The sequence below is a fragment of the Chiloscyllium plagiosum genome, chromosome 23 (genome assembly GCF_004010195.1).
Source record: "Chiloscyllium plagiosum isolate BGI_BamShark_2017 chromosome 23, ASM401019v2, whole genome shotgun sequence".
Taxonomy (NCBI): domain Eukaryota; kingdom Metazoa; phylum Chordata; class Chondrichthyes; order Orectolobiformes; family Hemiscylliidae; genus Chiloscyllium; species Chiloscyllium plagiosum.
Genome location: NC_057732.1, coordinates 6,087,953 through 6,104,083, shown reverse-complemented (window position 1 = coordinate 6,104,083; position 16,131 = coordinate 6,087,953). Strand labels below are relative to the sequence as shown.

General features: G+C 46.5%; 1 protein-coding gene across 1 annotated transcript in view; it reads right to left on the bottom strand.

Moving 5' to 3' along the window:
• The window catches only part of bcat1 (branched chain amino-acid transaminase 1, cytosolic), a 72,630-nt gene that overhangs the window by 23,952 nt on the left and 32,547 nt on the right, over positions 1–16,131 (bottom strand). Inside the window, exons 4-7 of the mRNA XM_043713391.1 lie at positions 13,876–13,986; positions 11,121–11,240; positions 9,656–9,819; positions 6,514–6,656 (exon numbers count right to left, since the gene is read on the bottom strand). Coding sequence (XP_043569326.1) covers positions 6,514–6,656; positions 9,656–9,819; positions 11,121–11,240; positions 13,876–13,986 — 538 coding nt within the window. The remainder of the gene's footprint in view (positions 1–6,513; positions 6,657–9,655; positions 9,820–11,120; positions 11,241–13,875; positions 13,987–16,131) is intronic.

Here is a 16,131-nt window from a genome sequence, read left to right as displayed (position 1 = left end):
CTAGCCACGAAATGACACGACCAGCTATCCTTAGTAGCCACACACGCAGATTACAAGCAACATGAGTTCGACTGGGACAACACTACTATTATAGGACAAGCCAAACAGAGAACAGCCAGGGAATTCCTAGAGGCATGGCACTCATCCACAGATTCAATCAATAAGCACATCGATCTGGACCCAATATAACGGCCACTGCAACAGACAACTGGAACTGACAACCAGAAGCGACAGATTCAAACCACTACAAATGCCGGAGGAAAGATCACAGAAGCGCTTCACAGGAGGCTCCCAAGCAATGAGGATGTCACCTAGACAGGGGACGAAACGTCGGCAACACAAATTCCCAGCTCGGTGAACAGAACCACAACAACGAGCACCCGAGCTACAAATCTTCTCACAAACTTTGAATACTGTCAAGGACTTAAACAATTTCTTTGAGACAAACTTTCAGCATGTAGAAAGATATGTCATCTCTCTGCGACCTACCAAGAAAACACAGTCAAGATGACAACCTCAATTTTTGCGTGTGTTTGTTTTAAAACAATAGCTTGCACTTAGCCCACCCTTTTGAGTATAGCTCCCTGAGGTGGCTGACAGGATTGTTATCAAACAGATCTTGTCACTGAGATACATGAGGAGGTATCAGCTCGGGTGACAAAAAGTTCAGTCAGAACTGGTTTTAAAGGAGTGACTTAATGGAGGAAAAAGACGTGGAGTGGGCTAGGGAGGGAATTTCAGAATTTGGCTCTGAGGCAACTGACAGTACAGCAGCCAACATTGGGGTGTTGAATATCAGGGATGCGCAGAATTGGCAGAGCACAAATATCTGGAGAAGGTTAAAGGACCGAAAAAGATCACAGTTAGGGGGAGTTAAGGCCATGGCAGAATTTAGATCCAAGGACATAAATTTTAAAATTAAGGCCATAAATCATCAAAGACATAGGACAGTAGGACAGGTGGATAGGGTGGTTTAGAAGGCACATGGGATCCTTACATTTATTAGTCAAGGCACTCAATACAAGAACAAAGAGGGTAAGATGAAGCTGCATATGACATTAGTTAGGTCACAGTCGGAGAACTGTGTGCAGTTCCTGTCACTATAGGAAGGATGTGATTACATGGGGTGGGGGGTGGGGGTGCAGGGTGGTGCAGAGGAGATTCACCAAGATGTTGCCTGTGCTGGAGCGATTCAGTTCTGAACTGAGACTACATAGCAGGTGATGTTCTCCTTAGAACAGAGAAAACTGGAAGGAGGATTCTCATTGAGGGGCACAGATAGGGAGAAAGCGACTGTCTGTGTGGAGTTTGCACATTCTCCCCGTGTCTGTGTGGGTTTCCTCCGGGTCTCCGGTTTCCTCCCACAGTCCAAAGATGTGCAGGTTAGGTGAAATGGCCATGCTAAATTGCCCGTAGTGTTAGGTAGGGGGGTAAAGTAGGGGAATGGGTGGGTTGCGCTTCGGCGGGTCGGTGTGGACTTGTTGGGCCAAAGAGCCTGTTTCCACACTGTAAGTAATCTAATCTAATCTAATCTAAAAGCCTCCACAGTAGCAGCCATATTGACAGCACCAATTTAAAGATAAGAAGCAGAAGGTTCAGAGGGGATTTGAGGAAGACGTTTTCATCCAGAGGGTTCTGGGTATCTGGGGCTCATTGCCTAAAAGTGTGGGAGAAGCAAAAACCCTCAGGATATTTAGACATATTCAGATCAACACTTGGAGTGCCATTGCATACAAGACCACTGGGTCAAGTGCTGGAAAATGGGACTGGAACATCTCATTTGTTTGCTGACCGGTGCAGACACAACGGGCTGAAGGGTCTCTTTCCACGCTGGAAAGATTCTATCACTCCACATCGAAGCCAGTGCTGGTCAGTGAGCATAGAGGTGATTGGGATAACAGGATTCAGTGTGAGTTAGAATGGCAGAGTTCTAGGCAAACTCAGTTTTATGGTGGGTGCAAAATGGGAGACCAGGCAGCAGGACATTAAAACAATCAAGCTTTACGGTATGAAGGCAAGGCTTTCCACAGCAGTGGAACTGCAGCTGGTGGAAGCAGGCAATTCTGGTGATGGAAAACATCTAAGCAGTTTGTAATTCAAGTTACACAAAGCGTCCTTTTATTCCACTCTAAACACTTGGGCATTATGTCTGAATTTTCCTTTAATAGCTGGGATGACAGACAGATAAATATGGTTGCAGTGAAAAATCTTTTCAGAACGTGGATCTCACAGTACTGTATTGACCTCAAAGATGTATTCAGACTTTGATGGATTGATGTTTGAAATGTGCAAATCCCAAAGGAATTATTCCAGCGATAACTTTCACAGTGCCACGGGACAATACATTGTCGAGCTAGCTTAGTGCATTATAACAAGTTCGAAATAAAATACACTTGTTTCCCCCATAAGGGACAAGAACACGTTCAGCTTGTTTCAGCTTCAATTAAGATGTATTGAGTCCTTACTGGGACTATGGGTGGTTGATCACAGATACCTGCCCTTTCGACTGTGCATGTACAAGTCAGCTGCTTTTTCTGTGGACAATGCAAATCACACTCAACAGATCCAAGACTAAATGTCAGTGTTGTCCCCTGTCATGTTCAGTATGCAGCAGCAACAAGTTGAATTTTAAAAAAAACACCTTCAAAACTTTTCAAGGTGCTTCCCAGGATCATTACCAAATAAAATTTGGCCCCCAGTCACCGAAGGGGATTTTATGGTCGATGACTTATAACAAGTTGAAGGAGGAAGGTTTTAAATAAGCACCTTAGTGTGAACAGAGACAAGCAGGGAGAGAAATGCAAAGTTCAGGTCCTTGATATTCTGAAGGCTGGACTATCAATAATGGGTCAACACCTTTATAAAGCAGCCAGGTACAAAGAACAGAAATATGCATTTACACAGCACCTTTCATGACAGAAAGCACTGAAGGGCTTTAACAGGCAAAAAAAACTGCCACGGAACACCTCAGCAGATAATAGGACAAATGGTCAAATGTTTGGCCACACAGGCAGGCTTTCAGGAGGACCTAACCGAGAGAGAAAGGTAGAGTAATGGAGAGTGTTCGGTACAGAGTTAGAGATCTAAAGACCATGAAAGGGGAGTATGCATGTTCTCCCCATGTCTGTGTGGGTTTCCTCCAGGTGCTCCGATTTCCGCCCTCAGTCCAAACATATGCAGGTTAGGTGGAGTGGCCACGTAAAATTGTTCCATAGTGTCTAGGGATGTGCAAGTTGGTGGATTAGCCATGGGGAATGCAGGATATGGTAGGGGCTGGGTTGGGGTGGGATGCTCTTTCGAGGGTCAGTGCAGATTCAATGGACTGATTGGCTTCTTCCTGCACTGTAGGGAACTCTGACGCTATGAAAGCTGAGTGCACAATTACCAATGGAAGAGAAGAGACTGGGACGTTTGAGGGCAAAGATTGAAGGAATGGAGAGATTATAGAGACTGAGAGCAGCAAGTTCAGGGGCAGACCTGAAAACCTGTTGAGGAACTAATAACAAACGGAGGGCAACGAGTATAGGCAGGTGGTGAATGGGACTTGGTTCAACACAGGACAAGGGCAGCAGAAAGGTCAGCTCAAAGTGGGAGCCCATTGGAAGGACTTTGTAAATGATGCAAAAGCATGAGTGGGGGTTTCTGAAACTGCTGGCCTGGGATAGGAGTGTAGATGGACAATCTTCAACAAGGAGGAGTCTTGGTAACTGAGAGCATATTATGTCAGGGGTTCAGCTCGCAATCACTTAGGATGCCTTGATTGCGAACAGTCTGGTTCAGCCTCAGACAGAGTCCTTGGAGGGAGGAAGTGGGGATGTGACCGGTGACGAGAGAAAGAACATTGTGGCCACGGCTGGAGACAATGGCTCCAGTGAAAGACCTCAGGAAAGCAATGCCATCACTGTTTCACTGCCAGGTCTGAGTTCACCAGCACTGCACTGTGCAAGCCCCTGGGAATTACAGGAACTGCCTTCTTGAGCACCTTCCAACCCAACAGAAAATCATTTAAAAACAACCGGAATTCCCAACACATTGTCTCACCTTTCTTTCATTGTGGGAAAGAAAACAAGAAATCACAGGAGATTCACTCTTTTGACAACACAGTGGTAATTTATTTGATTGCAACTCATGGGACGTTGCTGTGTGAAAATTTCAACAGTGACCACGGCTTCAAATTAAGATTAACTCTAGGCATGATGGGAGGTGGCCTGGGATCAGGAAAGGCGCTACATCAGGAAAGGCGGCACGGTGGCACAGTGGTTAGCACTGCTGCCTCACAGCGTCAGTGACACGGGTTCAATTCCCGCCTCAGGCGACTGACTGTGTGGAGTTTGCACGTTCTCCCCGTGTCTGCGTGGGTTTCCTCCGGGTGCTCCGGTTTCCTCCCACAGTCCAAAGATATGCAGGTCAGGTGAATTGGCCATGCTAAATTGCCCGTAGTGTTAGGTAAGGGGTAAATGTAGGGGTATGGGTGGATTGCGCTTCGGCGGGGCGGTGTGGACTTGTTGGGCCGAAGGGCCTGTTTCCACACTGTACGTAATCTAATCTAATCATAAACGTATATCATAGAGAGAAACATGTTAGGGCACCTCCTATAACCTGCAGAAAAGCAAACCGTCACACAAGCCCTTCATCGGCTATATTTTATTTTGACAATCCTTTTACTCCAGCATTGATAGAACAATTGTCACATGTTTCTCATTAAACCACAGAGAGCAGTCAGCTCACAAGATGGGTGCTGGAATATAAGCAAAGAAAAGAGAAAAAAAGAAAAGAAAAAAATATATAACCAGGAGATTAGAATCTTAAACGAAAAGAAGTAATCTGCTAACAGAAACAGAACTTAGTATTAATTTCTGTATTACCACAACTAGGTAAAGGATTTCAGCTCTGAGACAATTACATCCTTATCTTGCATCCCTCACCGATTCCATTTGCAAAGTTTTCTCTAAAATCTTTTGCAGTAGGATTAGAGAATATATTCGTGTGCCTGCCTGGGGAGGAGGAGCAACTGGTGTTCCATTACAGGCGCAGCCCAAAGTGAACATCTGAAGGAGACCTGACAACAATAATTCAGACAGGTCCCTCTATGCTTCATAAGATTAAACCGACTTCTATTTACTTAATGATATCTCAGTTTGGGTAAAGTAAATGATTGCATACATATCAGGAAATGTACCAAAAACAAGCTGCAGTTGGTAGGGAATCACATTTATTAGAGAACAATAAAGTGATCAGGCAAACTCCATTTCCTTTACTATGTATGAAACTACACTGGAATCTCTTTATATTCATCTTGAAGAACTCTGCAGTCTCAGAATTAAATCTCAATTACTTCTCGGGTACCTGAAATAATTCCACAGAGGCCGCTATCCCGTCACCAAATCACACGCCTTTTACTTACATGTGGAGGTCCTTGGCACTGATCCAGCTCCCTCAGAGCTAGCTCTCAGAATGAGCTGAACCCTGACACTTCTGTCAGCTGGGGCTCCCTGACTGGACCAGATTAACAGCCCCAACTGGGGAACTCACATTCTATGAGATCCATGTGGTTGACCTTGTTACAATCGCTACACTGTCAAGGTATGGGGACCCAATGTGAAATTGGCTACAGGTCAGCCGTGATTGGTCTGAATGATAAAAGGGACTGAATAGTAAAGGGCCAAGAGATGGAATGGCCTTGTCCAGTTCCTGATATAAGGTCAGGTTTCAGGTAGAGTGTTAGCATTTCTCTACTTACCCTCAACAGGAGCCACATAGGTCACCTCTTGCCATGTTGGTTCGATGCTGAGCTAATTCTGCAACTTACTCAAAAGGATGTTTAACAAACAAACATGGTGGCATTCTCCTGCCAATTTCTCATGCCCGATCCAACGTCTTATGCTTCCAACAGCTGCAGTCCCAAAACTGAGGAATACTGTTCATGTAAACACAGTCAGAGCCACAAAGCATCAGATTGGACCACTATTCCAGTGCCAACCTTGATGCAGTGGTATCTCTCTGGGACTGACGCCTTAGTGCAGCGACGGAGTTGTGCAACAATTCCAGAGTTGCTTTCTTTCAAACGATGTGACAAGCCAAGCCCTCCCAGGATGTAAAAGATCCCATGAAGACACTAACTGTCCATACCCCTGAGCCAGGAGGCCTGAGAGCTATGTCATAACGTGTCTGAATAGGTCGATTAGAAAAATATCCTGTGGCATCATTTGAAAGAGTTGGGTGGGGAGGGGCAGTTCTGCTGGCCAATAATTATCCCTCATCAACAATGTGAAGGTATGGTCAATGGTTTGTGGGATCAAACTGTGCACAAATGGCCAGCCATGTCTCTTGCAGTGACTGAATCTTAAAAAGTACTCCACTGATTCTGAGACAAACTACAGTTGTGGAAGGTGCTATGTAAATGCAAGCTCATTATGCTCCTTCCTTAATAATATATCAGTCGATGCATTAGGTCCACAAAGCAAAAACTAGATAATGCAAGTGGAAATGAGCTCAGTTTCTGTTATACCGTACCTCCATTCTCATTTATCCAGTAAAGAAACAGGTTCATGGTCCCTGCTTCCGTTATATTGTGTTCGTCTCCATAGAGCCACAAAACCTGTTGACACCCTGCAGCCAAGGCTTCAGATTGTGCATAAAGTGAGGCACCATAGTTTCTAAAAGAAGACAGAACAGTTAGAACCGAGCATGCTGCTATAAAGTTGCTTCCTGCTCACAGTGGCTTAACGAGAAAAAGCAAGATCCCAGTTTGAACCTGTTGTAGAATCATAGTGCCATACAGCACGGAATCAGACCTTTTGGTCCAACTCATCCATGCCGACCAGGTTTCCCAAACTAAACTCATCCCATTGACCTGCATGTGGCCCATATCCCTTAAATCCTTCCTATTCATGAACCTGTCCAAATGCCTTTTAAATGCTGTAACTGAACCTGCATCTACCACTTTCTCTGGCAGTTCATTCTACATACGAACCACTCTCTGTGTGAACAATTTAACCCTGAGGTCCCTTTTAAATCTTTTGTCTCTCACCTTAAACCTATGCCCTCTAGTTTTAAACTCCCCTATCCTTTGGAAAAGATCCAGGCTATTCACCCTACCTTCATGGATTTTATAAACCTCTATAAGGTCATCCCTCAACCTCCTCCACTCCAGAAAAAAGATGTCCCAGCCCATCTAGGGTCTCCTTATAACTTAAACCCTCCACTGCTGGTGACATCCTTGTAAATCTTTTATGTGCCCTTTCCAAATTAATAATATCCTTCCTATAGCAGGGTGACCCAGGCCCTGGGGAACAAGCCTAGTTATTAGTAACACCATGGCTGCCGAGGCTGAGATATGAACTCCTTTCCTTCTGAGTCACAAGGCTGAGATTCAAGTCCCACTCAAGGCCATGAACGATATAGGATTTTGCACGACCACCACACATCTTGCTTCAATGTGTAAATTCGGCAGCCAGTAATGCATTCAGTAAACTCCAAAAACAACCAAGTGATAGGAACCAGTGTGATTTTCGTGGTGTTGACTAAGAGATGGACAATGGCCAGGTTCCCAGAAAGAAATCCCCTGCTCTTCTTTGAAACAGAATCCACGGGATTTCTTAGATCGATCCAACAAGCAGACAGGGTGGAGGTTCAGTAAACAGCAGCTCTCAGTGTGGCTCTGGAGAGTCAACTCGGGTTTTTGAGCATAAGCCCTGGACTGGGACTTGAACCCAGAGCCTTATGACTCAGGGATAACAGAGAATTCAGTACTCAGCGCAGCACTGAGGGAGTGTTGCACTGCCCAGCATGCTGACTTTTTGGACACAGTAATAATTTGAGGCTCCATCTGTCTTCTCAGGTGGACAAAAAGGATTCCCCGGCACTTTTTCAAAGATTTTGATTTATTATTGTCACATGCACCTAGGTACAGAGAAAAGTTTTGTTTTGTGTGTAGCACAAGCAGATCATATCGTACAAAGTGCAAAAGGGCAATAGACCAAGGTGAGGGATAAGCGCAGCAGGTCAGGCTGCGCTTTTCCAGCAACACATTTTTAAGCTCTGATCCCCAGCATCTGCAGTCCTCACTTTCTCCAAGGTGAGGGATGAGGGATACAATGTTACAGCTGCAGAGAAGCTGCACAAAGAGCGAGATCAACATTAAATTTAATATTTGAGAGGTCCATTCAGAAGCCTAACAGCAGCGGGGAAGAAACTGTTCTTAAACTTGTTGGTCCGTGTGTTTAAGCCTTTGTATCTCCCAACGGAAGAGGTTGGAAGAGATTATAACTGGGGTGGGAGGGGTCTTTGACAACATTAGCTGCCTTCCTGAGGCAGTGAGAACTGTAGATAGAGTCAGGGAATGGAAGACTGGTTCGCATGACTGACTGGGCTGTGTTCACAGCTTTCTGTAGTTTCTTATGGTCCTGGGCAGAGCAGTTGCTGAACCATTCTCCCTAGTATTTTGGCCAATAATTATCTCAGACCCAGAATCATACTCAACATGCCATCTGATCAGTAACACACTGATATTTCCGGGAGCTTGCTATGTGTATGTCGGGTGCTACAGTAATCAGGCTTCATTGGCTGTGAAGTACTGTGAGACAAACAACAATCATGAAAGACACTATATAAATGTAAGTCTTCCTGTTTTACTGCTGGTCAAGGTTGGTAAAGGAGCCATGGAAATACTGAGAATGGCAGGCTTCAGGTGAAGGAACATCAGAAAACTATGACAAGGATATTGCTGCCAGGGTTAGAGGGTTTGAGCTGTAGGGAGAGGCTGAACAGGCTGGGGCTGTTTTCCCTGGATCGTCGGAGGCTGAGGGGTGACCTTATAGAGGTTTATAAAATCATGAGGGGCATGAATAGGGTAAAATAGACAAGTCTTTTCCCTGCGATGAGGTAGTCCAGAACTAGAGGGTGTAGGTTTATGGTGAGAGGGGAAAGGTTTAAAAGGGACCTAAGGGGCAACGTTTTCACACAGAGGGTGGTGCGTGGATGGAATGAGCTGTCAGAGGAGATAGTGGAGGCTGGTACAATTACAACATATAAAAGGCATCCAGATGGGTACATGAATAGGAAGGGTGTAGAGGGATATGGGCCACATGCTGGCAAATGGGACTAGCTTGATTTCGGATATCTGGTCGGCATGGACGAGTTGGACCGAAGAGCCTGTTTCCGTGCTGCACATCTCTATGACTCGGTGAACCAAATGCAGGGAGTGATATGCAACTACACTCACCCTGGTTAAATGGTGTACAGGTTTGTATCGGGGTCAGAATAGATTCAAGGAGGACAAGATCACAGGGTCTTGGTGCACTGTTGCAATTGTTATGAATCTGATTTATGCCAGATTCCACTGTCTTCCATTATACACACTTGTTCTGACTTATTCCCTCTATTCCCTTCTCCCTCAATCTCCGAATTGCACTCGTTGCCTAGGAGCTGTCTCCTTACTTTCCATGTTCCAGCACTCGTGCTGCCATCCTATCCCACATATCTACCACTCACACATTTCCTTAGCCTGTCCCGGATTTGTAAATGTACCCCCATTCGTGCCTAAGAATAGAAAAGCAGAATGTGCGATGATGGGTGCAAACTACGTGGGGGTCATTTGGAGGCATTGTAAAGGGCTGTTTAGGTGTTCATTGTGGGCTACTATTGACGTACATACCCTCCGACCTTGCAGTCCCCCGTTCCTCCTTTCCATGCCCGGACATATTTCGGATCTGCCCAAAGGGACACGGAGTCCAAGGTCCCCTTTGAGAAATAAGGTCCGACTGGACTGAGGATCACATACAGCAACGCTTTTGTTGTTATCTTCAATCCAAGAGAAGGCTGCGATTCAAAGTGGAAAGTGAGAAGGAATCAGCAGGAGCTAAAACACAGCCTTCAGCAGCTGTGTCACCCTAACCCTCTGGATCCATAGTGTTTCCATCCTGCGGGATTGTGCTGGAGGCTCCCAGAAGTTAGAGATTCATTCAACAGGAAACGTTCCGGGAAGGGAAATCATTGGGACCTCCAAAACAAGAAGGGGGCAGGATAGTGAGGTTTCTTGCGATACCACCCAAAGAGTCAATGGATAGCCAGACCCACTCCTGCTGATCACAGCAGCTGCCACTCCACCTCTCCTTTCCCCCAGCTACATGAAGCCCCGAGGGGGCATTAACTAGTGGAGATGGGACAGCTCCAACGGGGAAACCATGGTGACAGTCTCCATCCAGGAAACCATGGTGACAGTCTCCATTCGGGAAACCATGGCAACAATCTCCAACTGGGAAACCATGGTGATGGTCTCGATCTGGGACACTGTGGCAAGTTTCCAACTGGGAATCATGGTGAGCTCTCTGCCACAAAAGGTAGGGAATATATTCCATTTGACCCAATCTAGGGTCAATCGATGGCAGCAATGGTGGGGGTGGGCACCTTGCCTCAACCTAACTGAGCCCATCTCCCATAGTCCACAACCTGAAAAACCAGAAAGGAGTCTTATCTTTTCCCCAATTAGACCCTGTGAAGGGAGACCACTTGCAGCAGTCTCTATGGCCCAGAAGCCACCAGTTTCTGATGGACTTCAACATCGCAGCCTGCAATTCACTGAGGGGTCTCGCCACTCAACGTTCAATGAGCTAATTGGAGCTCCATCCAGCCACACCTGCAAACACCGCACAGCCTGGTGCATCTACAAACAGATGTCAATGCGCGCTGCACGACAGCATGTGCAGATTGTACATAAACAGAGCTGGAAAAACGTGAATTTACATCCCAATATTTGGCAGGCAGTGACCTAATGGTATTATCACAAGGCTATTAATCCAGAAACTTGGCTAATGCTCTGGGGACCTGGGTTCAAATCCCGCCACAACTTGGATTGAATAAAGATGTGGCAGAAACGCCGGTCTGGTTCACTGATGTCCTTTAGGGAAGGAAACTGCCGTCCTTGCCCACTCTGACTCCAGACCCACAGCAATGTGGTTGACTCTCAACTGCCCTCTGGGCAATGAGGAATGGACAATAAATACTGGCCCAGCCAATGATGCCACAGCCTTTGAAATGAACATAAAAAAAAAGACACAATTGCCCTTGACCATTCTCCAAAACACAACACACGCAGCCAGTCCGATTTCAGGTATTCTCACCTCTGTTCCGATGAAGACTGGTCGGATGTAGAGACTGGCAGCATTTGAATATGGAACCCACTCCCTGTCTATCTCCACCAGCTTCCTGATGCACTCCAACAGCTCGTTGGGATCAAAGATCTAGTAAAGGAAAGACCTCTTCAGACTGAATTCATTTGGTGCAGAAACCAAGTCAGGAAACTATCGCTAAAACTAATCAATAACTGCTGGTATGATTATTGTCCAGTGTAGATAGAAGGAAGCCTGGCCAATGTTACCAAACATGGCTTCAAAGATTGAAGATTTTAACTGCTACCGTCTGCACTTAATATCTACCAGGATGTTTCCAATGTAAAAACCTCTGGTGGAAAACGGAGGTTCTTGCATGATAACCCATTTGGGCTGAATAGGAGAAAGTGAGGACGGCCGATCTGGAGATCAACGCCGAAAAGTGTGGCGCTGAGAAAGCATAGCAGGTCAGGCAGCATCCAAGGAGCAGGAGAGTTGACATTTCGGACATAAACCCACCATCAGGAATGGGGTGGCGGGTTACGGAGGAGGTGGGCAAGGGGCGTGCTAAGAGATAAACAGGAGGGCGGGGGGACTGAGGGGAATGTAGCTAGGAATGCAATAGATAGACGAAGCTGGAGGGTGAGGGTGACAGGTCAAAGCGGAGGGTGGAGTACTTAGGTGGGAAGGAAGACGGACAGGTAGGACAGATCTAGAGGGCGGTGCCGAATTGGAGGGTTGGATCTGGGATGAGGTGGGGGAGGGGAGATGAGGAAACTGGTGAAGTCAACACGGATGCTGTGTGGTTGGAGAGGCCCAAGGTGGAAGATGAGGTATTCTTCCTCCAGGCATCGGGTGGCTTGGATTCGGCGGTGGAGGAGGCACAGGACTTGCATATTCTTGGTGGAGAGGGACAGGGTGGCGGGGTTGTTGGGTGCGTGTGTCCCAGAGATGTTTCCTGAAATGCTCCGCAAGTTGGTGTCCTGGCCCTCCAATGTAGAAGAGACCACTTCTAGAGGAACGGACACAGTAGATGAGGTGGGTGGATGTGCAGGAAAATCTCTGCCAGGTATGGAAGGAACCTATGGAGCCTTGGATGGAGGGGAGATGGGGACGTGTGGGTGCAGATTTAAAACCTCTTGCAGTGGCAAGAGACCTTGGACTGGAGATTCACAGCTCCTTGAAAGTAGAGGCGCAGGTAGGTAGGTTAGTGAAGAAGGTGTTTGGTAGGCTTTCCTTTATAGGTCAGAGCATCAAATATAGGAGTTGGGAGGTCATGTTGCAGCTGTGCAGGACATTGGTTAGGTCACTTTTGGATTATTGCATGCAATTCTGGTCTCCCTGTAAGAGGAAGGATGTTGTGAAATCTGCAAGGGTTCAGAAAAGATTTACAAGGGTGTTGCCAGGGTTGGAGGATTTGACATATAGGGAGAGACTGAATAGGCTGGGACTGTTTTCTCTGGAGTGTTAGAGGCGACCTTATTGAGGTTTATAAAATCATGAGGGGCACAGATAGGGCAAATAGACAAGGTCTTTTCCCTGGGGTGGGTGAGTCCAGAACAAGAGGGCATAGCTTTAAGGTGAGAGGCGAAAAACTTAAAAGGGACCTCAGGGGCAACTTTTTCATGCAGTGGGTGGTGCGTATATGGAATGCCAGAGGAAGTGATGGAGGTTACTGCAATTACAACATTTAAAAGGCATCTGGATGGGTACATGAATAGGAAGGGTTTAAATGGATATGGATCAAATGCTGGCAAATGGGACTAGATTAGGTTAGGATATCTGGTCGGCATGGATGAGTTGGATCAAAGGGTGTCTTTCTCTGTATATCTCTATGACATATCCAGTGCATCACATACTATAGCTACCTCCATCAAAAGACTGTGCATGCTGGGATTCAATGGGAGCTTTCAAGAAGGTGACAAGTTTTTGTTTAGAAAGATGTCTGGGAAAACGTGACTAACAGGAGTTGAGGTACAAATTGGATTGTACCATTGTCTGAATGTCTACGCCTCACGCTTTGTTGTCAGAAATGGTGCCACTTGGAATTTGGCCTAATGGCCATTCCTGGCGCCAGGGTGGTATCTGCAACTTCCTGCCTGTATGTGGCACAGGCAAAGAATTATTTGAGCTGTTTGCTGCCACCAGTCCTTCATTGACTATACTGTATCCAAAGCACGTCTAATGATCAGTGGTAGAGGACAGACAGCACTGGTGAGTCTAAACAGAATGGGAACTTGTCTCAGTTAATGTTTTTATGCACGATAGCAATAAGTGCAGTTTACACAACTAATCTGGCAATGATTACTAAGGACTATTTGGTATTGCACAGAATACAATACCATCTGTAGAATTCCTTGTCTTAATGTATAGACTGTTAATATATTCGGATTGGGTGGAAGAATTGCAACATTCAACGTCAACTCTTTCAGAACAATTACCTTATGCAACAGCTACCTAATGCACCATGTCACGCAAGCAAGAACTTGAGCTCTAATGAAAGCTCTATTTGCTTGTTACAGCATGTGTGATTTGGTTGCATTACTGAGGTACACCACATTCAAGGCATTGACAGTAACCGGTCAGTGCAGGTAAACCGCTGTTGCATGTCGCTGCAACGTTGCATGGATGTGCAGCCGTGCAGTGACCTGAGAAGTCCTGGAGGGGTTTGTTCTGTCATTAAGACCATACGTGCACAGTGCAAATAAACTGAAAGGGACGGCAACTGGGGAAAGTAACAGGCAACAATAACAGTCTGTGTACTCACAGGTAAACAGGCTCGAATGGCCGACTGCAGCATCCTCTGCATATTCAACATGGGTCGGAACAGGCGAATCTTATTATCCACTCCGCGGTAGGCTTTCAGCCCTTCAAACAACTGTGAAGAGATGGCAGGTGAAGCAAGAGGTCATTTCATGCAACTCTCTCTGTCAGGTGATACCACAGTTAGTTAGCAAAAAGAAATCGCAGTTACTGGTGAATCCCACATTTGCATCCTTCACTGTAAGACTGCACTCTGCGTTTAACTGGTGAGTGAACAATGCACCGGATCGTAGCTCAGTCAATATTCCCTCGTCTCCTGGCCGACCTCACAGAAGCAAATTCAGCGCCACCCTTGCTGCTAATTCTGGGATCCTCCTGTGGGTCACCAAGTGGCCACACATTCCCACCCTGCATGTCAGAAGTGGCAGACTGGCTGCTAAACGTGGGGTCACTGAGAGTCCCTCAGCACTGCCCCTACCCTCAGGACAAAACCGGTGGTTTTCCCCTCCAGGGCAATCGACATCCTTCCTGAGGGAGCATCTGGAGGATTTCCTGCAGTCCTCCATCTACCCTAACCCCACCAACATCCCCATGGCACCACCTCCACCAACCTCCAGTCACTGACTGACAATCTCCACCAATTTAACCACTCGTGCCAATCATTTCCCCACCTTTAACCTTGACCCTTTCTCCTTCCAGGTACCCCAAGTGGTGCAGCCTGGCCAGGCATGGGAGGGACGTCAGGAAGAAACAGATGATAGCAACCCAGCACCATCATTTCATCTCACTGCATTGCAAAATCCGCAGCTGTTACATGCAAGCTCAGTCAGAGATAGTGTGGAACGACAGCAAAACTCCAGTCCGCCTGCGTTCTCAGTGCACTGCCACACCACTGGAAGACCGAGGCAAACATTGGAGGGCAGGAGAAATGGCTGAACTGCCTGTCCCTTCGCTGTCTCCAACACCTCTTCAGCATCTCTGGGCAGGTCAAAGTCAGCAGCTCGAAGCAGGCTAGGCAGTCTTATGCAGAAGCTGTGAAGAAGACAGCGAGAACTTCTCTCAGCCCCTGCCACACTACTCCTGCAACTTTCACCAACGACAAAAAGCAGCAAACAGGAATCAAAGCAACAGTCAGAAGAAATCAACTAAACTCACTTGAAAATGTTCGATGTGTTGGACTGGGCTGGACAAAGTTAAAAATTACACAACACCAGGTTACAGGCTAACAGACTTATTTGGAAGCACTAGCTTTTGGAGCGCTGCTCCTTCATCAGGTGGTTGTGGAGCAGGATCGTAGGACATCGACTTTACAGCAACAGGATTAGACCATAAGACCATAAGACATAGGAGTGGAAGTAAGGCCATTCGGCCCATCGAGTCCACTCCGCCATTCAATCATGGCTGATGGGCATTTCAGCTCCACTTACCCGCATTCTCCCCGTAGCCCTTAATTCCTTGTGACATCAAGAATTTATCAATCTTTGCCTTGAAGACATTTAGCGTCCCGGCCTCCACTGCACTCTGCGGCAATGAATCCCACAGGCCCACCACTCTCTGGCTGAAGAAATGTCTCCGCATTTCTGTTCTGAAATGACCCCCTCTAATTCTAAGGCTATGTCCACGGGTCCTCGTCTCCTCGTCTAACGGAAACAATTTCCTAGCATCCACCTTTCCCAAGCCATGTATTATTTTGTACGTCTCTATTAAGTCTCCCCTTAATCTTCTAAACTCCAACGAATACAATCCCAGTATCCTCAGCCGTTCCACATATGTTAGACCTGTCATTCCAGGGATCATCCGTCTGAATCTCCGCTGGACACGTTCCAGTGCCAGTATGTCCTTCCTGAGGTGTGGGGACCAAAACTGGACACAGTACTCCAAATGGGGCCTAACCAGAGCTTTATAAAGTCTTAGTAGTACATCTCTGCTTTTATATTCCAACCCTCTTGAGATAAGAGACAACATTGCATTCGCTTACTTAATCACGGACTCAACCTGCATGTTTACCTTTAGAGAATCCTCGACTAGCACTCCCAGATCCCTTTGTGCTTTGGCTTTATTAATTTTCTCACCATTTAGAAAGTAGTCTATGCTTGTATTCTTTTTGCCAAAGTGCAAGACCTCGAACTTGCTCACGTTAAATTCCATCAGCCAAATCCTGGACCACTCTCCCAACCTGTCAAGATCCTTCTGCAGCCGCCCCACTTCCTCAGTACTACCTGCCTGTCCACCTAACTTCGTACCATCGGCAAACTTCGCT